The sequence below is a fragment of the Topomyia yanbarensis genome, chromosome 2, assembly GCF_030247195.1.
Source record: "Topomyia yanbarensis strain Yona2022 chromosome 2, ASM3024719v1, whole genome shotgun sequence".
Lineage (NCBI taxonomy): Eukaryota > Metazoa > Arthropoda > Insecta > Diptera > Culicidae > Topomyia > Topomyia yanbarensis.
The window spans coordinates 263,245,853-263,271,868 of record NC_080671.1 but is presented as its reverse complement, the minus strand read 5'-3'; the positions used below and the strand labels follow the sequence as shown (position 1 = coordinate 263,271,868).

The 26,016-nt window shown below is 41.4% G+C and overlaps 1 protein-coding gene across 1 annotated transcript in view; it reads right to left on the bottom strand.

Moving 5' to 3' along the window:
• Positions 1-26,016, bottom strand: part of LOC131680308 (calcineurin-binding protein cabin-1-like) — a 1,393,806-nt gene that overhangs the window by 1,139,551 nt on the left and 228,239 nt on the right. The window contains exon 3 of the mRNA XM_058961029.1: positions 1,019-1,633. Coding sequence (XP_058817012.1) covers positions 1,019-1,633 — 615 coding nt within the window. The remainder of the gene's footprint in view (positions 1-1,018; positions 1,634-26,016) is intronic.

Here is a 26,016-nt window from a genome sequence, read left to right as displayed (position 1 = left end):
TCACTGTGATGTCAACTCACAAATTCTTTGACTTTAAAGAAAACTTTGATATTAATTTTTGAGAAATAGTTTATTTAGTATTGACGTAATTCACAAAATGTGTTTCCAGAATCGAGTTCCTTGAATCACGTAGATGTGTTTCCATACCCCGATATTCAAAATCGGTTAAGTTTTGCCCCTAAAACACCAGTAAAACAATACTCTGTATGTAGCGGTCCCATTTTTAGTTAGTGGAGATTTGTAAGCGCGGAATAAACTTACAAAATGTCTAATATCTCCGCCGCTCGTGAACGGATTTTGACAATCTATAGCTTGTTGGAAGCTTTTTAGAGCTTTCTATTTCTAGCCACTACAGTTACAAGATCCCATTCCTACAATTTACCAAAAGTCCCGATGGTGTTTAAAAAATTATGTTCGCAATGTAACGATCAGATAATGAACTTCGAAAATAATTATTTAAATATTAAAAATTAAATATTCTTTTTAAGATTACACTGGTCACGTCCAGTAATTTTTTTTCAAATAGATTAATTTTGGGTTGGGGGGGGGGGGGTTAACCCACAAATCCCCCTGGCTACGCCACTGACATACGCACATATACACAGACTTCGACGAGTGAATTTGTCAACAGTTGTTACAGCATTTAATTAGCAAAGGACTGTAATGTCAATGCCAAAAGATCTTGACTTCTACGGTAGCAGACAAAAAGTTAAGTCGCCGGTAAGCTCTAAGCTTGCATATACAATCCTTCCACGCTTTTCTTTACTTCTTCTCTTCAACTCCTTGCTCTCCCTGGAGTACTACGGCTCTGAATATTGGAAAATATACTTCACCTTCCAGTCCCTTGCTAATTAAATTCCGTAACAAAATTGACTCAATAGGTCGTTAACAAAAAAATGGTTAACAAAAATGGTAAAAAAAAATCGACCATTGAACCATATAAAAACGAAAGACGTGAAACAAAGTTCCATATCGCTCACAATTAGTACTTAGTACCTGTTCTTACTGGATACATTACCTGGTTTAGTTGTTCTGAATCGGCATTCAACTGCAGAATTAAGTTTCCTAAGGTCAGCCAATCCAGTTTGTGAATTTTGTATTTGAAGTAGTCAAAAACTGGCTCCTTCTGCCAGATCATATGATTATATGCCACACAATTTACGACAGGTATCGTAGCAGACGTGTCAACTGTTTTGTTAACATTGTACAAAATTGCAAACAGCTCCTCCAAAAACGGAAATGACATAAATCGAGCCCCTATTTCGGCTAGCACGCGGATAGCGCGTTTATAACTTTGATCCTTCTCAAAACAATGCATAGCCCATGCCAAAACTTCGATGATATTTCCTGAGGCACAGAACAACTGCAGCATGCCATCTAAACTAGGCCAATGATTGGGATTGCGTTCAATACATTTTTCGTAGTACATCTTGGCCACCTGAATTTGCTCAATGCTGAGTGCTAGATTTGCCAGGCAATACATTGTTTGTACATCTGTTTCATCCATTTCAACAGCTTTAATAAAATAGTGCAGCGCCAGATTATTTTGTTGTTGTTCTTGGTAAATGTGGCCTACATTACGAAAACAATTATACTTGACCAAAAATAGTTTATCCTGGTTGTCGACAAACAGCTGTGAAAAGAAAGAATGTATTTATATCAATGATATAAACGGATACCACAAAACTGTGACATTTTCGATAATTTTCTGGTTTACCGACTTTCGTGAAAGAAGTACCGTGTATGCATCTTACTCTGCACAGCTAAGGAAATTCTAAATTTATCTCACTGTAAAATATAGTAAGCCCTTGCTTAAAATTTATTTTCATGAAACGGTTTTCACACCTTTATTTATTTAAAATGTTAGTAAGAAAAATATTAGGCTATTAAAATATAATATAAATGCTACATTTTATTCATACTGCTTCGTCAGGCTCCTGCCCTACGTTGTGTTCCAGGAACGGAGTTTAATCGGTCGTCGGATGCTGGAATTCCCATTGTAGCGATCTTGGCTTATAGTGATAGCTGGTATAAAGGTACAGTATACGCAATACGTTCTAGGAATCATCCATTAGAAATAAACACACAGTATCTTCTTACAACTTTATTTTACATAGCCCCGCGATGGGTGAAAACTCTCTACTAAGCCCGGTGACGGGTAAACCTTTTACTAAAGCCCACGACGGGTAACTCGCCACAAATCCCAAGACGGATTAAAGACCGACCGTCTAGAGCAATAACTAGACTATAACTTGTATTACAGATTCAAGGCATTTTTATATAAATAAAAGTAAATTATTCTAATTAAGTCTGGAAATCTGGCAACACGGACGATGTATGTTATCCACTCGCACTTTCCATATTTTTCTCACCATCGCGAGTGAGAGGAGTTAGATTGTGCCCATTAACTGTGTTGATGATAGGGATGAAAATGAAAGGAGCGGTCATAAATAAGGTTGTGCCGCAACACATACATTAAATGGATAAGGAATATGGGATCATTCGTAACCCAACTTTGTACCGGGAAACAAGTGCTTTTTGTTCTCTCCGGTGTGGTTTAGTTTTTTCGGTGGTACGAAGGTGCTTGCTGTGGCAGAGGCTGCAGTAAAGCATTACTAATAAACAGTCCCGCGAGTGATAATTGTTACCTGCGATATCAGTTAAAGTAGTGCAGTGAAGTGCGTTACTAAACATTTTTCTTGCCTGAAAGACGGCTTTGTTTAGACGAGCTATATCAGCTCTACTGTGTGAAGGTCACGCGGGTGACGGATAAAACAAACGAAGGATCAATTCACCTACCAGCTCGTCAGGAACCAACTGGTGAAGTGTTTCGTTTTTTACTTTTCTTATCGATTTTTTTCTTTTTATTGCTTTTGATTTTTTATTTTGATTTAAGTTAAACAGTGCGGTCGAGCGTGTTGCTCCCGCAACAAAATGGAACAAACAGAAGGATCACCCTCCGAAGAGGAATATTATGAAGAAGAAGAACGTATATCTGATACTGAGACAGATAATGTTATGGTCGATCCACTTCCCCCACTTTCCCCCAATGTCTCACAGCCCCCCCGAGTCAAGGTTTACCAGGATGGATCCGCTGGTCCTTGGGTGGTATACTTTCGGCCCAAAAATAAACCGTTAAACAGCATAACTGTTGCACGGGAGCTGACAAAACGTTACTCGGCCGTAACCGAGATTAAAAAGGTTCAGTCAGATAAACTGCGCGTAGTTGTTACTGACTTGAAACAGGCCAATGATATCGTTAGCAATAGCCTCTTTACGCTGGAGTATCGCGTCTACATCCCTTCTCGTGATGTGGAGATCGACGGTGTGGTAAGTGATGCGGGTCTAACTGTCGATGAATGATGGGGCTGGCCGCTTTAAGGACCCTAACCTTCAATCAGTTAAGATTTTGGAGTGCAAGCAATTGCACTCAAAGTCCATCGAAGATGGTAATTACTATCCATCAGACTCGTTTCGCGTAACCATCGCCGGATCTGCACTTCCGAGCTACGTTGAAGTGGGAGGAGCTCGTCTACCTGTACGCCTGTTTGTACCGCGGGTCATGAATTGTTCCAATTGCAAGCAGCTAGGTCACACGGCCACCTACTGTAGCAACAAGCAACGGTGCGGTAAATGTAGGGAACGCCATGCGGATGATACTTGCAGTAGCCCCGCTGAGAAGTGTGTTTACTGTGGGGAGAATCCGCATGCACTTTTGACATGCCCAACGTACAAACTTCGCGCGGATAAACTGAAGCGATCCGCCAAAGATCGCTCCAGACGCTCTTACGCAGAAATGCTTAAAAGAGCTGTTCCACTTATCTCCGAAAACCCATTTGCTCTCTTGCCAACTGACGATAACGCCTCTAACGACCCTTGCGAGGGACATTCTTTGGCTCCACTTGGAAACTCTAGGAAAAGACCTAATCAAAACTCACCTGAACTTCCTCGTAAGGGTCCTAGGTTGTCCCAAACAAGGGTACAAAATAAAAATTATTCATCAACTGGAAGTGCTGGTACAAATCCGAAGATAATACCTCCTGGTTTTGGGAAATTGAGATACAACCAGGAGTTCCCAGCACTCCCCGGGGCACCAAAAATCCCAAGTGCTCCAATTTTACAGTCAGAAACTCAACCTAAAACGGGATTCCTTAAATTTTCTGACATTGTGGACTGGATATTCACAGCTTTCAACATTACCGATCCTATGAAAAGCTTGCTGGTTGCTATTCTACCAACAGTAAGAACATTTTTAAAACAGTTGACTGAACAATGGCCCCTCCTTACAGCGATCGTATCCTTCGATGGCTAACTTATTAGACGGAATCAGGGATCTGATCACTGTTTTACAGTGGAACTGCAGAAGTATTATCCCCAAAATTGATTCATTAAAACACTTGCTAAATTACAATCATTGTGATGCATTTTCCCTATGTGAAACATGGCTAACTTCTAATATAAACCTCAACTTCCACGATTTTAACATTATCCGCTTGGATCGAGAAGACTCATATGGGGGGGTACTTTTAGGGATCAAAAAGTGCTACTCCTTCAATCGAATCAACCTCCCTTCGACGCCAGGCATTGAAGTTGTCGCTTGTCAAACAACAATCAAAGGCAAAGATCTTTGCATTGCTTCTATTTACATTCCTCCTAGGGCCATGATGGGATATCGAAGATTCTCCAACGTGATTGAACACCTTCCCTCGCCCCGCCTGCTTCTTGGAGACTTTAACTCTCACGGTACGGGGTGGGGCTGTCTATACGACGATAATCGATCTTCGACAATTCAAGACCTTTGTGACAACTTCAATATGACAATTCTGAACACAGGGGAAATGACACGGATCCCTAGACCACCAGCGCAAGCAAGTGCACTGGATATATCTTTATGCTCGACATCACTACGGTTAGATTGCAAGTGGAAGGTAAAATCTGATCCCCACGGTAGTGACCACTTACCAATTGTAATTGCAATCACCACTGGTTCAAGACCATCGGCACCAATCAATGTTCCTTATGACCTCACACGAAACATTGATTGGAAGAGCTACGCTGCTGAGATTCAAACTCAGACGAAACGAGTACCCGACGTGAACACCCAAAAACGTTCTCCCAACCCGTGGTGAGACAAAGAGTGCTCAGACATGTACTCGGAGAAAGCTGCCGCGTATAAAACCTTCCGTACGCGATATTAGAAAAGCGAATGAAAAATTTAATGAAAGCTAAGAAACGCAGTTACTGGCGCCGGTTTGTCGACGGGTTAACAAGAGAAACATCGATGAGCACTCTTTGGGGCACGGCCCGACGTATGCGAAACCGAAACAGTACTATCGAGAGCGTGGAATATTCAAACCGTTGGATATTCGATTTCGCCAAGAAGATTTGTCCGGATTCCGCCCCGGCACAGAAAATCTACCGCGCCGCGTCGCCTTACAATACCGCGAACGAAACACCGTTTACGATGGTGGAGTTCTCACTAGCTCTCTTATCATGTAACAATAAAGCCCCGGGGCCAGATAGAATTAAATTCAACTTATTGAAGAATCTGCCAGACTCTGCCAAAAGACGCTTGTTGAATTTATTTAATAGGTTTCTTGAGGGTAACATTGTCCCGCATGACTGGAGACAGGTGAGGGTCACCGCCATCCAAAAACCAGGAAAACCAGCCTCCGACCACAATTCGTATCGTCCGATTGCAATGCTGTCCTGTATCCGGAAGTTGTTCGAGAAAATGATCCTGTTTCGGCTCGACAATTGGGTCGAAACAAATGGCTTACTGTCAGATACACAATTTGGCTTCCGCAAAGGCAAAGGGACGAACGATTGCCTTGCGTTGCTCTCAACAGAAATTCAAATGGCATATGCTAACAAAGAGCAGATGGCATCAGTATTCTTGGATATTAAGGGGGCTTTCGATTCAGTTTCGATCAACATTATTTATGAGAAGTTGCACCAGCATGGTCTTTCGCCAATTTTAAATAACTTTTTGCTAAACCTGTTGTCTGAAAAATAAATGCATTTCTCGCATGGCGATTTATCGACATCACGATTTAGCCACATGGGCCTTCCCCAGGGCTCATGTTTAAGCCCTCTCCTCTACAATTTTTACGTGAATGACATTGACGAATGTCTTGTCAATTCCTGCACGCTAAGGCAGCTTGCAGATGACGGTGTGGTCTCTATTACAGGTCCTAAAGCCGTCGACTTGCAAGGACCACTGCAAGATACCTTGGACAATTTGTCTGCATGGGCTCTCCAACTGGGTATCGAGTTCTCCACGGAGAAAACTGAGCTAGTCGTATTTTCTAGAAAGCGTGAACCAGCGCAACTACAGCTTCAATTAATGGATCAAACTATTGCTCAGGCTTCAACATTCAAATATCTCGGGGTATGGTTCGACTCTAAAGGTACCTGGGGATGTCACATTAGGTATCTGAAACAGAAGTGCCAACAAAGGATCAACTTTTTCCGTACAATAACTGGAACATGGTGGGGTGCCCATCCAGGAGACCTAATCAGGTTGTACCAAACAACGATATTATCAGTGTTGGAGTACGGATGTTTCTGCTTTCGCTCCGCTGCGAACATACACTTCATCAAACTGGAGCGAATCCAGTATCGTTGCTTGCGTATTGCCTTGGGTTGCATGCACTCGACCCATACGATGAGTCTCGAAGTGCTGGCGGGCGTTCTTCCGCTGAAAAATCGATTCTGGAACCTCTCATATCGATTGCTCATTCGATGCGATATTCTGAACCCATTGGTGATTGCAAATTGCGAAAGGCTTGTCGAGCTTAATTCTCAGACCCGATTCATGTCCTTGTACTTCGATTACATGGCACAGAACATCAATTCATCTACATATAACGTCAACCGTGCTCATCTCTTAGATACTTCTGATCCAACTGTATTTTTCGGTACATCCATGAAGGAAGAGATTTGTGGAATTCCGGATCATATTCGCCCACAAGTGGTCCCAAATATTTTCTATAACAAATACCATCAAGTCGACTGCGCCAAAATGTTCTACACTGACGGATCAATTCTCGACGGGTCCACAGGCTTCGGCATCTTCAACGAAAATCTTGCTGCCTCATTCAAACTCAATGATCCTGCTTCAATTTACGTCGCAGAATTAGCTGCCATTCAGTATACTCTCGGGATCATTGACACCCTGCCCTCAGACCATTACTTCATCGTTTCGGATAGTCTCAGCTCCATTGAGGCCATCCGTGCGGCGAAACCTGGAAAGCACTCACCGTATTTCCTGGGGAAAATACGGGAGTATCTGAGTGCTTTATCTGAAAAATCTTACCAGATTACCTTGGTTTGGGTCCCGTCACATTGTTCTATTGCGGGCAATGAGAAGGCGGACTCTTTAGCCAAGGTGGGCGCATTAGAAGGCGACACTTACGAAAGACCAATTTGCTTCAACGAATTTTTCAGTATCTCTCGTCAGAGGACGCTCGATAGTTGGCAAACCTCATGGAGCAATGGGCATCTGGGACGGTGGCTACATTCCATTATCCCGAAGGTATCAACGAATGCTTGGTTTAAGGGGTTGGATGTGAACCGGGACTTTATTCGTACGATGTCAAGGATCATGTCCAACCATTACTCGTTTGACGCGCATCTCCGTCGTATAGGGCTTGCTGAAAATAATCATTGTGTTTGTGAGAACGGCTATCACGACATCGAGCATGTTGTTTGGCTGTGCGCAGAGTACTGTGTTGCCAGGTCCCAACTAATAGATTCCCTTCGGGCCCGAGGTAGATCACCCTATGTGCCAGTCCGGGACGTGCTGGCAAGCCGTGACCACCCCTATATTTTTCTTATCTATATCTTTTTGAAAACCATTGATGTCCAAGTTTAATACATTTTACCCTCTCTCATTCACAGTAGAATCTCACCAACCTATCCCTGTATCTACAATATGGCATTGCTTCACGAGTCTTCGGTGCACACTCTTCTTGATAACCGTCTATCCAGAACATCATGACATACCGCACATGCAGATGATATAGAGTGCCAATAATTATCCGAAATATCGACCCTCCCCTCGCCCCTGCGATTACAAACTGGAAACTACAACACTACAACAAAGTGTGCATATCCGCCACAATGATCAATCAGCAAACGACGATGTCAGTTACACAATATGTATCCCACTTCCTACCTTTTTCCTTTACTTACATAAGAGGGGAGCAAGCCGCCCCTAAATACGGCTTTCCCTTCCCCCACTAACATGTGACATGTAATATAAAAAAAATGAATTATCGGCCTCGTTAAGCTACAGCATTTGGGCCTAAATAAACGTATTTTAAGATAATGAAGGACTATGGGCCCAAATACAATACGAACACAGTAGTTATCAAATTATGTTACAGACGTGGACTATTCGGGTGACGTTTCGTTCATTGCCGTATGCTCGACACTTTAGAACCATTTCAAAAGACAATTAATGTTAATTTATGGTAGGGGAGCCCGGGGCTAGTTGGCGGTTGGGGTAAGTTGGCGGAATCCCTTTTTCTCTGTTTTTATTAGACATAAACTGCCGTTCTACGCATAACTGTCCCATGTATATAGGGAATCCCATAGAACATGGGGCAATTAAGCTTATAATGGCAGTATAGTGCTGCCTCTTCTTGTGTACCTCATGTTATGTGAAACCCGTTATCCAATGTGGTTTTATTGCAAAAAGATTTGTTTGGTGGAAGTTGTGGGTGATATTGTGTTTTCGAGCATACCAAGTAAATTTTCTAAATTTTAATACATTGCGTTATTTAGGGTGATTTTCAATCTATTTCCCGAATGATTATATTTTTCGATAGCGTGTAAAAAGAGCTTTCAGTATCCGTATAGATATTACATCTATTCACAAACAAAATTTTTAAATAGTTTTTAATAAAATATGCGGTTGGGGTAAGTTGGCGGTGCTGCACGCGGGGCAAGTTGGCGGTACAGTGCAAAAAAGTCCTCAAAAAATTTTATTTCTGGAATTCACTACAAAGTAAGAAAATCTTTTTCTTGTGTATCTCGCCAATGTAGGAGACATTTATTCCGGCCAATTGCATGAAAAAATTCGAAACTTTGCTTTTCAATAGAGAGTACGCGTCAAAGTTAAAATGCTGGGGTATTGAAAATGAAATATAATAGCAAATGTCGGTTAATATACAGTTTCCTCGAAGACATTCAGCTCGTTCCAAAAGGACCCTTGAAGTAATACAATCTCCATTTGATTGCTTAGTTTTTGGCGTATACTAACATACCGCCAACTTACCCCGGGGCCGGGGTAAGTTGGCGGGTTTTCCGCGTCACATATCTTTGTCTCTAAAAATGGAGACAATGCATCAAACCCTTGTAAAAAATCAGAAATGTTGTCAAGAGTCTGCTCTTTCATGCCGCGTGTTCTATTTTGCAAAATCTACCTACATCAAAGCGATTAAAATTGAAAACTGAAAACACCGCCAACTAGCCCCGGTCTCCCCTACAAATATTAAAACAGTAAGGACAGCACGGGAACTGAATATAGAAATCAATTATTCAACAATATCAGAGAATTATTAAAATTTGAACGTGAATTCTATGTCCCTATCATCCACAAAGTAATCAGAAGTGTCGGTCCGAATTCAGAATTTAGGATGACAAAAATATTTGTGACTAAACTGATGGCAAATATTATAAAAACAATATGGTTCACTTCTGCATTTCTTAAACACCAAACTGGCGCCACCATGACACAAAAGGTTACTAGTACACTGTAAATTTTGCAGTACGTAATTACAATTCTCAGTTAGAGGTGGCCACGGATTACATATACTAGGCTAGCTCGTTAGAGTGTAAACATTTGACAAGAGCGCGTCATAGAAATCGTCGGCGAAAACAATTTCATGAAATTCATATATTGTTTGCTGCTAACGAATGATCGGCACCTGGTTAATCACATGGAAGCTATGCGGATGTCCAAAACCTATGCTATGATCAGAAAATTACGGTGGGATATGTTTTCTATGGCATGCATCCAAATTCCCGATTTACGCTAATAATCACATAGATGCACTGATTATCCACTGTGTGTAGGGTAATTATGGCGTAATTTACGTCAAAAATTCATTGCACACTATTTTTTTTCCACCGTAAGAGCTCAAATATTGTCAATTAACAACTTTCGAGAATTCCGTTTGTTTATCTCAACAATTTCTCTGACGTCACCGAAAACTGTCAATTCGCGGAATAGCAAGCCTCCTTTCTGTGAGCCGTGGAGGTGGCGACATTTCTAGATTAGGGACACTGAAAATAATCGAAACGATAAAACCATATGCAATTAAGCACTATTTAGATCCTACGTGAAAATGAAAGTGAACAAGTGTTGAATACCTTCCATTGTTCACGGTGGACAACGTCGTGAACAATTTCATCAGTGAACAGCGATTTCACGCTCAACTGGCAGTTTACAGTTTGTCAGAATGCAATCTGGTATTCGAAGGCGAACGTTCACCGTGAACGGCGATGACATTTATATTCACCACTCCGCTTCAATTCCGTCCATCATCGCGTTTACACTCCCGATGAACAAGTGAAATATCCACTGCGAACACAATAATATGAATATTATTGGGTTCATTCAATTATATCGAATAGTTGTGCATGGATTCGCTAAGTGTATTAATGTACAAATAAGATTACCAGGTTTGTTATGAAAATACCGAAAAAAATACCAAAACACAGCTGTCCCATCCATAAGGCTCAATGAGAATGTAAATCTTCAATAGTGTTTTTCTCGGTTTGCTGTTTTTCAATATGGGACTCTTATGCTTTTATGGGCAGTGCATGTATTTGGGATATTTTTTTCTAACGCAGCTGGAGAAGATTTTGGTAGTTTAAAGCAGCATCCCCAAAATGCAGCTGATGCAAAAACAAATTACACCGATAAACTCACGAAATATTTTACACTGAGCTCCAACTATCGATTCTTACGTTGCGCAGGCCTGGCAGCACTTTTTTACATCTGTTGATTCTTACGTTGCGCAGACCTGGCCCATGTCTAAAAGCAAAGGGTCTGGTAGATGATTGTACCTATCACCAATACGCAGAAGAAATGTTTAATAGTGTATGTGATTTTTCCGTTTGTTTACATCACCGATAGCAAAAGTGGAAGGTACTGAAGTCACTCCGTGTGTTTTGATCAGAGCCTAAAATTCTCATACCTATTCAATGAACGACGAAATTCAGAGAATTCATCTTCGTCCTTTCCTTGCCTCTTTCGTCGCTAAATGCATGAAAAAATAAAACAATAAAGGCGATGTCCCCTCCTCTCTCGATTCTACGAAAACGAGTAGCAGCAGCAGCGACTTTCGTTTTCCTATGACAATCCGAATTTCAATTTCGTTTTGATGCATGGTCAGTAATTTGCGATTATCATTCATTAAATGAAATTAATGCAATGTGCATCTAATAATGCAACTAGAACATAGTTAAAATGAGAAATATGCACACCGATCAGGCTTCCGTCTTACAATACCATCATTAACTCGCAAATCTACAGAATCGAGCATCGACAAATAAATACCGGAGAGATGATCAAAAGAAAATCAAGGGTTTTGGCAATTTGCCAAAACGGGGGGTGCTCCCATGACCCGAGGGGTGGTTCAATTGTCACAAAAATTTGGGTTTTTATATATTGGCCCTAGATGAACAATTCCTCTAAATTTTGTTCAAATCCGTGGAGGTCGATTACACGTGCCTTGATCACTTCGCATGGAATGACCCATATCATTGCTAGTGTATTTTCGTTTCCCCAGCAGTAAGGTCAATATCGAAGTTACCAATATCATTATGAATCTCAAAGCGAAAGCGGAGAGAATAATGAAAACGCTCTGCTACATGCTTGCTTTGTCCTAGCCCGTTGTTTCATTTTCGATTTCGCAAAGTGCTAGTGGTATGGAAAGAAAAAAACATTTTCCGACTCTGGTTTTGATTAATGTTCGCCTGCTGCCATTTTGGAACGCAATAACGTCATCACTGGTTGCTTCGGGATTGTTTACCTTTTTTTGCGTTACTAGCACAGGCAAATCCCTTTATCTGTCAGACCTTTTAATTTACGTCATTGAGGCCTGGCAGCATACTCAAGGTTCCAGATACACAAATACCAACACGTTAGGAAATACACATGAACTCGGAAGCGTTTATACACAATAAAAGTAAGAGATCGAGCCGTCCAGGGGTTCCAACAGTACAGCCTTGCGATAGTATTTCAGAGGCTGTCGTCATCTCTTCGCTTCGACAGTTTGATGACCGAATCAAGCACGACAGCTCTCAGTAAAACTGTTATGCGACTTGCAACGTTGCCGTCTTGTACCGCACACGACAGTTTGCGCATACGTCTACAACTATAGTTAATGTGCGATGACAGCCTCAGTTGGTTTTGCGTAACATTTCTATCGTTCTTGGTGGTAGAACCGACACGTCGATCCAATCAAAGAACATTTTTTTCTGTGAAAGTCGTGCTCTGTACATTAGTTAAGCCCAGTACGGTGCGGAATATAGAACGATTTAGAATGAATGCTGCATGCAAGGTTTTCGTTTTTTTTCATTCATTTTCCAGACGGGATCACAACCAGCGGCTTTATTTGATTTGATTGCAAACAGTTAGCGAATTTTTAACGGTTTTCGAAATTAAAAACCTGAGCAAATATTTTTAGTCGTTGTGGTAGACTGTTATGTTGCGGGGAGAATCATTTGAGTGAAGCTGGATAGTAATTGTTCAGTAATGGTGATGTGGGTCGAATAGACCTTTCTCGTCAGACCTAACCCCTATTTTTCTTATTTTTAATCGATAGATCTCATAATTCTAAGACCTTTCACGGCAAAATTAGATTTTTAAAGCCTTTCATGAATTTTTAATGATTTTTTTGGAAATTGCAAATAGCAAGAATGTTGAGTAATATTCTCGCCAATGCAAGAATGGTAAGACTCCAAATATCCGTTTCGGCAGCACTGCTTTGTCAATTTTCTATTGTGTAACCGACAACACTGCAAATGAAGTGGTTAATATCGACACAATGTTCATTATCGATTGTAATCAAAATAAATGAACCCTCGCGCTGTCAGATTCGGCAAATCAAAACAAAATACTGTAGAAACCCCAAACAAGAGATCACGAAAAATTAGCAATTGACAGCGCAGAAGCCAGAATATGGCGAAAAGGGGTTGGACGATATACGTACAATAAAAGATCAATAAAGCAGCAAAATACTACGTCTGCAGTGACAATGCCGGTATCAATGCCAATGAAGCATCGACGACCACTTCGTAGGCAAATAGCAAAAATCATATCAGCCCAGACCACGTCCTACGAAATAAATTCACAGCAAATAAACTCATTGGATGACGGTTCAGAGATTGTGCTGCTTAGGAACCACAGCGATAACGTACCGTGTAAAAACGGTGAATATCCCTGGACTGTAAATAAATGGCATCCAGAAATTGTAACGCATTAGATATACTGTATAATCCGACTAATTGTGAAATAGTTACGCTAGTTAATAGTGACACGCTCGATGCAAAACCTTTCCAATACCGCTACAACTCCCTGACATTCCTAAACTAGAAAATCTACACTCAACTCTTGAAGCTGCTCTTGAGATGAAGTAAAGGTTCAAAGAACTTTCGGTGAGCGTCTACACGAATTGAACGCTTGATAGTATTCGTTGGGAAAATGCGTTCAACTTTGTCACCGGTTTATCCATATAAAGCATTTATTAAACTCTACAAGAAGAACATCAGTCGATTAATTAGATAATCAGGATTCAAATCATGCAAAATAGTTGGTGGAAAAACAATTGACCGGGTGGAATGGTGCTTTTGAAAAAGTGGCAGTGATTTTTCGTCACACCACCACACTGTCCCGGGGCACGCAACGTAGTGAAAAAACCACAGCCACTTTTTCAAAAGCACTATCTCGCCCGGTCAATTGCTTTTACACCAACTACTTTGCGTGATTTGAATCCTCATAATCTAATAAATCGACTGATTTTCTTCTATTAGAGTTTAATGAATGCTTTATAGGATAAATCGGCGGCAAAGCTGTACACAATTTTTCCTACGCATACTACCAAGCGTTCAATTCTAACACATGCTCAAAGAAAGTAACTTTTTTTTTCGAGAGTTGTCCTACTGGAGCTGTAGAGCTAGGTTCTCGGAAGGGCTCCCCGTCAGAATCACATACTACAATTTGCAGACGAGACAGGCAATGTCGCCCAATAAAACACTGCATAAGGCCAATTGTAGCGGGCCGTGATTCTGAATGTGATATTCATTGTACGGTTCAGGTATGTGTAGGCGTGGAGACTTCGTGGTCTCGTGTATCATCGCGAGGGGCTCGAGAATTTGTACGTTAACGCGTCCAACCGCGTGCGCGTTTGTATGTCGCGTGTGCTAACGTGTATGTAACTTCGCGTGTATAAATTAAATTTTACAACCGTATGTCTATTTGCATATTCGAGTGAGTTCTAAGATGATCGCGCGCGGACCGTGGATCTAATACTTAATTTCTTGATGTACGGCTCAGATGGTAGGAGAAATTGAGATCTTCCATATCACCAGAGTTCCCGGCCATGTCGCTATAAAAGGTGTTGTCTAGTGGATATGAGCATTATTTTTAGATTTGTCCAACTGAATGTATGTATCTATATTGCTAGGACGGGGGGTAATGATTTCCCGATGTGACCGTTTCATGATCTCGCGAACACGGAAGTTTGTAAGTTCGCGTTTTAGGCCGCGTTTCAGACCTCGTAAGTACTAAAGCGTTCTTCTTATTACCGGGGATTTATTAGGTTTACGTGATCGCGGGCGTGCGTTGTTGATCGCGAAGGGTTTAAGCGTTCGTATGTTAACGTGTTTGTCATTTGTGATCGCGTACATGTGACTTCGCGTGTATAAATTCGATTTCGCAATCGTGGGGCCATCTACATATTCGTGTGTGTTCCTGGATGGTCACGCGGACCGTCATTCTGATATTTAGTTTTCGGTGTACAATTCACATTCTGACAGGGAGTGAGTTGCCCCACATCACTAGAGTTCCCGGTCAAGTCGCCACGGAACGTATTTTCTAGTGGATATGAGTTATTTTTTCTTATTTTTCTTTTTTTTTGTTTAATTGGTCTAATTGGAGGAATGGACCTAGACTATTGGTGCCGAGGATGGACTTCCGGACGTGCCCGAGTAATGATTGCGCGCGTGGTAGTGTTCACGTGTATTTTTGGATAATCGCGCGGACCGGGAATTTGATGCTATTTTTTTTAGTATTCGGTTCAGATGCTAAGAGGAAGATGGAGAGACTAAGATGGATAATTCTTAGGCTACTGGGACCGAGGGGTAAAGGATTCCAGACGTAATCGATTCATGATACCTCGTTTGTAAATGTCTAGGTGCTAAGACGTTCAGACGATCGCGAGGGGCTCAGTTTAGGGTCTACAGCTTCCGGACGAAATCGATCTATGATCGCGTGAGAGCGCGCGTTTGTGTAATCGTTCGTGTAACCGCGTTTGTAGATTTGTAGGTGTTGCGATGCTTATTTATTTACTGGAGCTTTTTAAGTTTGGGAGATTGTGGGCGATGATATGCGTTGGTGTTTGCGATTATATGGTCGCTTTATTGATCCGATTTGTGTCCTCGCAAAAGGTTTGAGAGTTTATATTTCAGTACATTTGCTCGCTAGTATGTTCTGTGTATTGGCGTGTGTGTAGCATGTAAGTTGTTTTGTATAATCTTACCCGCGGCTCTGATGCCCCTCCCTGATTGCCCTATTTCCATGCCCGAAGAGATTGAGCCGCCCCAAAACCCCATAGTCCCGATTCATTCAATGTTTTCTCAGGGTGAGGCTAGTATTTGTGTATTCTTCGAACGGTGTATCTTTCTGATCGTATATATTTAGTCTTACCTTTATGTGTTTTACTCACTGATCTCTATTATTTCCTCCCTTGACGTTGTCTCTGTAAGTTTGTGTTGTTTTCAGAGTGTTTTTCCGATGTTTCGTCATCATATGACGGTGTCGCTTCAAGGTCTTTTTTCGGTCCCTCTCCAGGATGATGTCGTTTGTTTTCTGGGACGCTTGTCTTTTTTATTTTAAATTTGCTGAAATGAGATGTTACCCAGCCAGAAAAAACAAAAGAGAAGAAAGAAAAAAAGAGAATTTGTTCTATGTTAGTATTCTTTTTATAGTACATATTTATATGGTGGTTCGGTTTGCTGTCCCTTAATACCCACTTGTCGCGTATTTGGGTTAGTTGTCCTCATCCATGTCAAAGAGTGTTGTGTCCTCACTGTCCGTGGAGCCCAAGAGTTCCGATGGGACTAATGAGCTGCCACTACTGTCCAGGTCCGAGTCACTACTCATTTCGTACTCCGATTCAACCATGAAGTCAAACAGTTGTTTTGTCTGTGTTTTAAATCGTTCTCTGTCGTTTGCTAGTTCTTGCCATTCTGATATGTTTATGTTGCTTCTTTCTATGTCTTGTCTGATGCTGGTCCTCCAGGAGAAAGCTGGCCTGCCCTTTTTTTTTGGCGTGGTATTTTGTATTCCATGGCCGTTTTTAATATTCCCGTATTTTCGCTTCTCAGCACATGTGCGTAGTAGTTCAGGCGGTTAATTCTTATTTTGTTATTTATAGTGTGTCCCTTCAACCAATTCTGTGCGATGTTAGGGTTCTCCGTTTCTGTCTGATCTGCTGCTGTCTCGTTTTCTTGTTCTTCGTTTTCCACCATATTTTCACTATGCGCCTTCTGTCTGTTTTTCCCAGTAGTTTCCTCCACACTGAGGCTTCTTAGTGTAAGCAGCATCTCCGTTTCCATTCGTCTCAGTGAGTTCCTGTTTCTTTTTAGCACTGCAGATATTTCCATTGAATATGAGACCACTGGTGTGACCAGGCTATGGTACAGACGTTTGATAACTTCCCATTTAAGCGGATGTTCCTTCAGGAACGAGCATAGTGTGTAAAAGGCTTTATACGCTTTTTTTATTCGTTCTGCTGTGATTTCTGTGCGTGTGAGACTGCTCGTGATATATGCCCCCAGATATCTAAGTTTTGTAACTATTGCCAGTTCGTATCGTCCGAATTTTCTTTTAGTCTCTGGTGCTGTGTTGTTCGTGATATAAAGGTCTCGGTATAGTATTTTTGTTTTGTCCGTGTTTAGTTCTAGCCCAATCGAATATAACAGAGGCACCAGGGTATCTATTAGTTTGACGATATCTTCTTCTCTTTCGCATAGGAACAGTATGTCATCGGCGTACCCCAGGACACATGGCAGCTTAATCTCGTGGTTGTGCTCCAGTCTGACTTCTGGCATGAATTCTTTGAGGGAGATCAGGACATGGTGTAACATCAGAATGAATAACTGTGGGCTGAGAGGACATCCCTGTTTGATACCTCGATTTTTTTTCATTGTCGTCGTTCTTTGTCCGAACCACTGTATAAACGTTGATTCGTGTAGGCATGCCTTGATAATTCGGTTTATAAGTTCCTTTGAGACACCCAATTCGTTCAGTATAGTTGCTGCTTTGGAGATGTCTATTTTATCGAATGCTTGTTTTAGATCTAAAGATACCAAGATTGTTTTGCACCCTTTGCGCCATCTTTCGTCAATGATGCGCCGCAATACGAATAACTGGTCTGAGGCACTTTTTTTGCTTTGGAAGGCCATTTGATACCCTGGCAGCTGATCTACTTGGCTAGTTAGCCTGTTCAATAACAGTCTTGCATATATTTTGTAAGGGCTGGTGCATAGAGTTATGCAACGGTAGTCCTCGATGCTTTGTGGACTTGTTTTCTTTGGTATCGGTATTTGTACCGTCTCAGTCCATGATTTTGGTATTACGTTGGTTTTAAATGTCTTTTTCATTAGCTCTGTGAGTTCTTTCAGCATACTCTCCGATCCATATTTCAGCAACTCATTATTGATGTTGTCGGTCCCCGGTGCACAGTTGTTTCTGATTGTCCAGATAATCCCTCTTATTTCTTCTAGTGTTGGTTCTGGTCCGGCGTCACGATCATCATCTACCTCTATGATTTGTATTTCCGCGTCTTGGTTTGAGTATGATTTCACTTTTTCTTCCCATTTTTTAATGCTGATGTATTTTCGTTGTTTATTCTGTTTATGCTTTTTGTGTTGCTTAAGGAATCTAAAGGTTTTTGTCATTTTCGCCATTGTGTTTTCTTTGTCAATGTCTTCTAGGAATTTATCAACCTTTTCTGAAAAATGTTTTTCGAACGCTTCCCTTTTCTCGATTCGTGCCTTTCTCGCTATTCTTTTCAATACTGTGTTATTCCTGTCCTCAAGCTCTCTCTGGTGAGCCTGAGCGTATTTGTCCATTGCTGCCTTCCTTCTAGGGGTTAAGGGAGATCTAGGCGTTGTGATGGTTTCTTCCGCTGCGTCCTTTATTGCATTGTGTATTCTGTCCCAGTCGCCCTCCGTGCTAGCATCTGGATTCTGCATCTGTCCTTGAAGGTTTTGATCCACTTTTTCTTGGTAATTTTTCCTCTCCTTTTCATTTATTCTTAGTATCTCTAGATCCAGCTTGCTTATTTTTTGTTGAGGTGGTTGGTTTTTGTTGGGTATATGCCTTTTCAAGACCCGATCTTTTGAAATGGGTGCCGATGGTATCAAGGTGCAGGCGATCATTTTGTGGTCGCTATGCAACCATTCATGGAAGAATGCTCGTATGCGGGGGGGGGGGGGGGGGGTTTCAGAAATGGCATTTTGGTCATCAGGACGTGGTCTAGTTGAGAGCAGATTTTCCCGTTCGTCCTCGTTGTTTTGACTGATTTGGAAGTGCTAAATGTTAGGTATTCTTTGAGTTTTAGGCCATGTAGTAGATTTTTCAGATTTTGTCCATTTGTGTTGCAGAAATCGTGGAAAAGATTCGAGCCTATGACGTCTCGGTCATTTTCTGCAAGGTCCTTAATCCATATTCTAGCATTCATGTCTCCTACTATTATTATGTTATTTTTCAAGGATGACGGCAGCGTGATGATGTATTTTGCTATTATTCCAAACTCTATATTTTCTTCTGACCTTATATATGTACAGATGATTAGGATTTTTTCCCCAAATATTTCGCATATGTAGGAGCATGAGTTTGAGCTGATTCGCTTGAAGTTTTTTTCATTATATAGTGGTTTAGCGATCAGCATTGCCGTCCCCCCGCCTATGCGGTCTTTTGATTGAGTCGTATCATTCACATTCATCCACATATAGTTTGGTGTTGTCAGAGAGCATTGTGCCATTCTTGTTTCTTGCAGCCCTATTACTGCGAATTTTCCTTTGACAAATGTTGCATCCATATCAGCGCGTTTTTGTTCATCTGAGCATCCTCTCACTTCCATGACAGAAAGCTGAGCTTATGTGAGTTTTGAAGATCGTAATCTGTTATTAACTGTTCGGCTGAGAGTGGGTTGGAACTGTTACTTAGTTGTGATACATTGGGCCGATTGTTCATATCGTTAACATTTCTTAATGGAGGTCTTATTTCCCCAATTATTTCCTCAGTATCGGTTGCATTTCGAACTAATCTTTGTACCACGCTGTCATAGTGGTTTCGAGCTGTATTTCTTAGATCTTTTCCGCTTGCCCGGTATGCCAATCGTATTACCCCGCCTGATGCTGCGCTCCAATTAAAGTAGATCAGGGGGCCTCTCTCGTTATATATATCAATCCGTCTTCTCAGTATTCTAGCTGCTGCGGCTATGGTTTCTTCACCTCCCCACTCATTTGTGGTTTCGAGTCTTGTAAGAAATGTTCCGATACTCTCATGCATGCCTCCATGTAACCGCATTTCGCTAACTGTGTGTTCTAGGAAGGGACCGAATTCTTCCATGTTGTCCCTGATAAACCTCACTATTCTTTGCCTTAATTCCATCACTCTCTGTTTATGCAAAGGGGTTCCGGGTTCTGAATTATAGTATTGGCAAACGATTGCCGAAAACAAGCAGTGTCCATCAGGTGGCATTTTTTTCACTAAAACCGCGCCGTCATTGTAGTACATATGCTCCATTTTTACCTAGTATCTGTCGATTTCAATAAAAAGGATATTTGATATCTCCTGGCTTCCTCGATACACCACGGAGAAGAGTTCGTTTTGTTATTAAGTATTAATCGAACAACATACATGTAACATGCAACAAAACTATTTGGAATCGTCTAAATGCGAGAAAATAATATACATTTACTATTAAGGACACTTGCATTCCGTTAGAAGTTTCTCATGCTATGTGTACCGGGAATGGAGGGCTTACGTGCGTCGGTAAATTAATCTATCTTCATTTATCCAATCCGAATGAATCGAATCGAATGCACGAATTAAACACCAGTATAAGTGACCAACGAATCCCACGAAGGATCACCCACTATTCCATCATATAAGCCAGTTCTGCATCCATTCCCTGGTCCATATGTCACAAATACTCAGAAGACCCACATACACAGATAGACACACGACTAGCACACAACTATACACTAGTACCAAAAACTACAACTACTACAACACAACACAACTAATAGGGTTCTACTGTTATTTTTTTTTTAAGGTTGGGCAGAGAATGCGCAAAACTCACAAACGAAAAAAGCAGCTCCCCTCCACACCGCATGCCAGATCCCCACAAAAATCAATCAGCGCATGTAGAATGTTGTTACTGTACTGCTGACCGACTCCCATGAAGATCCGACATACGGTGCGGAAAAAACCGCCTCCCCCGTCCGCGAATTCCACCCCCCCCCCCCCCTCCGTCCAACCCCAATGCGCCTGTGCACGTTGACGAGGTCGACCGATAAATCGACACACAATGACTCCCACTGCTAGCCGTGCCCACAAAGATTGCCGTTAAGCTGTCGAACAATGTCTGCAAACACAGCCCACAGAAAAAGTCAATCCACGGCGACCCGCCAATCGGCCACGCCAGTGCGCACAGGCCCTTAGCTGACTGTTGGTTTGGGCTGGTGCAGAGTATGAAGTAACACAAAACATATAAAAGGCCCACAAGCCCTCTCGGTCTCCTCGGGGCACCACCATCGAGGCGTGATGCAATAACCATCTCAAAGCAGTTGTCTGCTCAAATATGCTTGAAGATGTTCGCAGTACCGTCAAACCCGTCAGCCTACGAGAGGGACATGCTCAAAGAAAGTAACTTGAGCCTTAATCATCTTGTGTACAACGAATGCGAGATTCGTTCGAAAGTGTTTAATATTCCCATTTACAATAGGAAAATCTAATGGGCTTACTATTTGCTCGAATCGCTTTCTAACGAATTTCGCATTCGTCGTAAACAAGAATAAGGGTAAATATCTAGTCAAACGATCGGCGGAACGTCATTGCCAGCAAGAATAGGCGAATGCATCCATAGTGAACGATAGGGAGGAATTGCACGGAAAGTCACTTATCACGGGTGGAGTTCCAGGATCGACCTTCACCTTCATAACGTTGGCCAAGCAAGGCCAGCGGGAACAGACAGTCGTAAGCTACGGTCAGTATTAACATGCCGACGCTCGACAAACGCGATAAACAGCAGCATCATTTATTACTTAATAAATATTAACCCAAGAAAAGTTAACTTTTCTTGACTACTAAATGGTTGTAGTCTTACAAAACTATAAATTACCATAGTTTGAAGGCCAAAAACTCCTGACGAACAAATATTGCAGCCTTCCGCAATAAATATTTTCTTGTATGTACACGAGCGATCTAACACTATCGCATCACACGTTTTTTACAATATTCCAATGTTTCAATTCTATTTTTAGTTTTAGTTGTTAATCAATTTCATTGTTCCACCAATATTTCGGAGTGTGTATATGGGTGGCATAAGGTAAAATGCTTTTCCAATTTCATGCAGAAATCGTTCATAAGAAGTGACCGGGGAATCTGTCGGCGCTGTAGAAATGAACTACCAAGTATTTAGATATTTGGTATAGATCCCTAGGGATCTGAAAAGTATAGTTTAGTTGGGCCCAAAGAGCTCTTTGATACCCTTGGGTGGCATAAGGTAAAATGCTTTTCCCTTTGCATGTAGAAATCGTTCATAAGAAGTGACCAGGGAATTTGTCGGCGCAGTAGAAATGAAATAACAAGTGTTTAGATATTTAGTATAGGTCCCTAGAGATCTGAAAAGTATGGTGTAGTCGGGCCCAAAAAGCTCTTTGATACCCTTGGGTGGTATAAGGTAAAATGTTTTTCCCTTTGCATGTAGAAATCCTTCATAAGAAGTGACCAGGGAATTTGTCGGCGCAGTAGAAATGAAATAACAAGTATTTAGATATTTAGTATAGATCCCAAAGGATCTGAAAAGTATGGTGTAGTCGGGCCCAAAGAGCTTTTCGATACCCTTGGGTGGCATAAGGTAAAATGCTTTTCCCTTTGCATGTAGAAATCGTTCATAAGAAGTGACCAGGGAATCTGTCGGCGCAGTAGAAATGAACTACCAGTATGGTGTAGTCGGGCCCAAAGAGCTCTTTGATACACTTGGGTGGCATAAGGTAAAATGCTTTTCCCTTTGCATGTAGAAATCCTTGATAAGAAGTAACCAGGGAATCTGTCGGCGCAGTAGAAATGAACTACCAAGTGTTTAGATATTTAGTATAGATCCCTAGGGATCTGAAAAGTATAGTTTAGTTGGGCCCAAAGAGCTCTTTGATACCCTAGGGTGGCATAAGGTAAAATGCTTTTCCTTTTGCATGTAGAAATCGTTCATAAGAAGTGACGAGGGAATTTGTCGGCGCAATAGAAATGAACTACCAAGTGTTTAGATATTTAGTATAGGTCCCTAGAGATCTGAAAAGTATGGTGTAGTCGGGCCCAAAGAGCTCTTTGATACCCTTGGGTGGCATAAGGTAAAATGCTTTTCCCTTTACATGTAGAAATCCTTCATAAGAAGTGACCAGGGAGTTTGTTGGCGCAGTAGAAATGAAATACCAAGTGTTTAGATGTTTAGTATAGGTCCCTAGGGATCTGAAAAGTATAGTGTAGTCGGGCCCAAAGAGCTCTTTGATACCCTTGGGTGGCATAAGGTAAAATGCTTTTCCCTTTGCATGTAGAAATCGTTCATAAGAAGTGACCAGGGAATTTGTCGGCGCTGTAGAAATGAAATACCAAGTATTTGGATATTTAGTATAGGTCCCTAGGGACCTGAAAAGTATGCTGTAGTCAGGCCCAAAGAGCTCTTTGATCCCCTTGGGTGGCATAAGGTAAAATGCTTTTCCCTTTGCATGTAGAAATCCTTCATAAGAAGTAACCAGGGAATCTGTCGGCGCAGTAGAAATGGAATACCAAGTGTTTAGATATTTAGCATAGGCCCCTAGGGATCTGAAAAGTATAGTTTAGTTGGGCCCAAAGAGCTCTTTGATACCCTTGGGTGGCATAAGGTAAAATGTTTTTCCCTTTGCATGTAGAAATCGTTCATAAGAAGTGACCAGGGAATTTGTCGGCGTAGTAGAAATGAACTACCAAGTGTTAAGATGTTTAGTATAGGTCCCTAGGGATCTGAAAAGTATAGTGTAGTCGGGCCCAAAGAGCTCTTTGATACCCTTGGGTGGCATAAGGTAAAATGTTCTTCCCTTTGCATGTAGAAATCGTTCATAAGAAGTGACCAGGGAATTTGTCGGCGCAGTAGAAATGAACTACCAAGTGTTTAGATGTTTAGTATAGGTCCCTAGGGATCTGAAAAGTATAGTGTAGTCGGGCCCAAAGAGCTCTTTGATACTCTTGGGTTGCATAGGGTAAAATGCTTTTCCAATTGCATGTAGAAATCGTTCATAAGAAGTGACCAGGGAATTTGTCGGCGCAGTAGAAATGAAATACTAAGTGTTTAGATATTTAGCATAGATCCCTATGGATCTGAAAAAAAATAGTGTAGTCGGGCCCAAAGAGCTCTTTGATACCCTTGGGTGGCATAAGGTAAAATGCTTTTCCGTTTACATGTAGAAATCGTTCATAAGAAGTGACCAGGGAATTTGTCGGCGCAGTAGAAATGAAATACCAAGTGTTTAGATATTTAGTAAAGGTCCCTAGGGATGTGAAAAGTATGGTGTAGTCGGGCCCAAAGAGCTCTTTGATCCCCTTGGGTGGCATAAGGTAAAATGCTTTTCCCTTTGCATGTAGAAATCGTTCATCAGAAGTGACCAGGGAATTTGTCGGCGCAGTAGAAATGAACTACCAAGTATTTAGATGTTTAGTATAGGTCCTCAGAGATTTGAAAAGTATAGTTTAGTTGGGCCCAAAGAGCTCTTTGATACCATTGGGTGGCATAAGGTAAAATGCTTTTCCCTTTGCATGTAGAAATCGTTCATAAGAAGTGACCAGGGAATTTGTCGGCGCAGTAGAAATGAAATTCTAAGTGCTTAGATATTTAGTATAGGTCCCTATGGATCTGAAAAGTATAGTGTAGTCGGGTCCAAAGAGCTCTTTGATACCCTTGGGTGGCATAAGGTAAAATGCTTTTCCCTTTGCATGTAGAAATCGTTCATAGGAAGTAACCAGGGAATCTGTCGGCGCAGTAGAAATGGAATACCAAGTGTTTAGATATTTAGCATAGGCCCCTAGGGATCTGAAAAGTATATTTTAGTTGGGCCCAAAGAGCTCTTTGATACCCTTGGGTGGCATAAGGTAAAATGCTTTTCCCTTTGCATGTAGAAATCGGGGAATTTGTCGGCGCAGTAGAAATGAAATACCAAGTGTTTAGATATTTAGTATAGGTCCCTAGGGATCTGAAAAGTATGGTGTAGTCGGGCCCAAAGAGCTCTTTGATACCCTTGGGTGTCATAAGGTAAAATGCTTTTCCCTTTGCATGTAGAAATCGTTCATAAGAAGTGAACAGGGAATTTGTCGGCGCAGTAGAAATGAAATACCAAGTGTTTAGATGTTAATATAGATCCCTAGGGATCCGAAAAGTATAGTGTAGTCAGGCCCAAAGAGCTCTTTGATACCCTTGGGTGGCATAAGGTAAAATGCTTTTCCCTTTGCATGTAGAAATCGTTCATAAGAAGTGACCAGGGAATTTGTCGGCGCAGTAGAAATGAAATTATAAGTGTTTAGATATTTAGTATAGGTCCCTATGGATCTTAAAAGTATAGTGTAGTCGGGCCCAAAGAGCTCTTTGATACCCTTGGGTGGCATAAGGTAAAATGCTTTTCCCTTTGCATGTAGAAATCGTTCATAAGAAGTAACCAGGGAATTTGTCGGCGCAGTAGAAATGGAATACCAAGTGTTTAGATATTTAGCATAGGCCCCTAGGGATCTGAAAAGTATAGTTTAGTTGGGCCCAAAGAGCTCTTTGATACCCTTGGGTGGCATAAGGTAAAATGCTTTTCCCTTTGCATGTAGAAATCGGGGAATTTGTCGGCGCAGTAGAAATGAAATACCAAGTGTTTAGATATTTAGTATAGGTCCCTAGGGATCTGAAAAGTATAGTTAAGTTGGGTCCAAAGAGCTCTTTGATACCCTTGGGTGGCATAAGGTAAAATGTTTTTCCCTTTGCATGTAGAAATCGTTCATAAGAAGTGACCAGGGAATTTGTCGGCGCAGTAGAAATGAACTACCAAGTGTTTAGATATTTAGTATAGGTCCCTAGGGATCTGAAAAGTATAGTGTAGTCGGGCCCAAAGAGCTCTTTGATACTCTTGGGTTACATAAGGTAAAATGCTTTTCCAATTGCATGTAGAAATCGTTCATAAGAAGTGACCAGGGAATTTGTCGGTGCAGTAGAAATGAAACACTAAGTGTTTAGATATTTAGCATAGATCCCTATGGATCTGAAAAAAATAGTGTAGTCGGGCCCAAAGAGCTCTTTGATACCCTTGGGTGGCATAAGGTAAAATGCTTTTCCCTTTGCATGTAGAAATCGTACATAAGAAGTGACCAGGGAATTTGTCGGCGCAGTAGAAATGAAATACCAAGTGTTTAGATATTTAGTAAAGGTCCCTAGGGATCTGAAAAGTATGGTGTAGTCGGGCCCAAAGAGCTCTTTGATC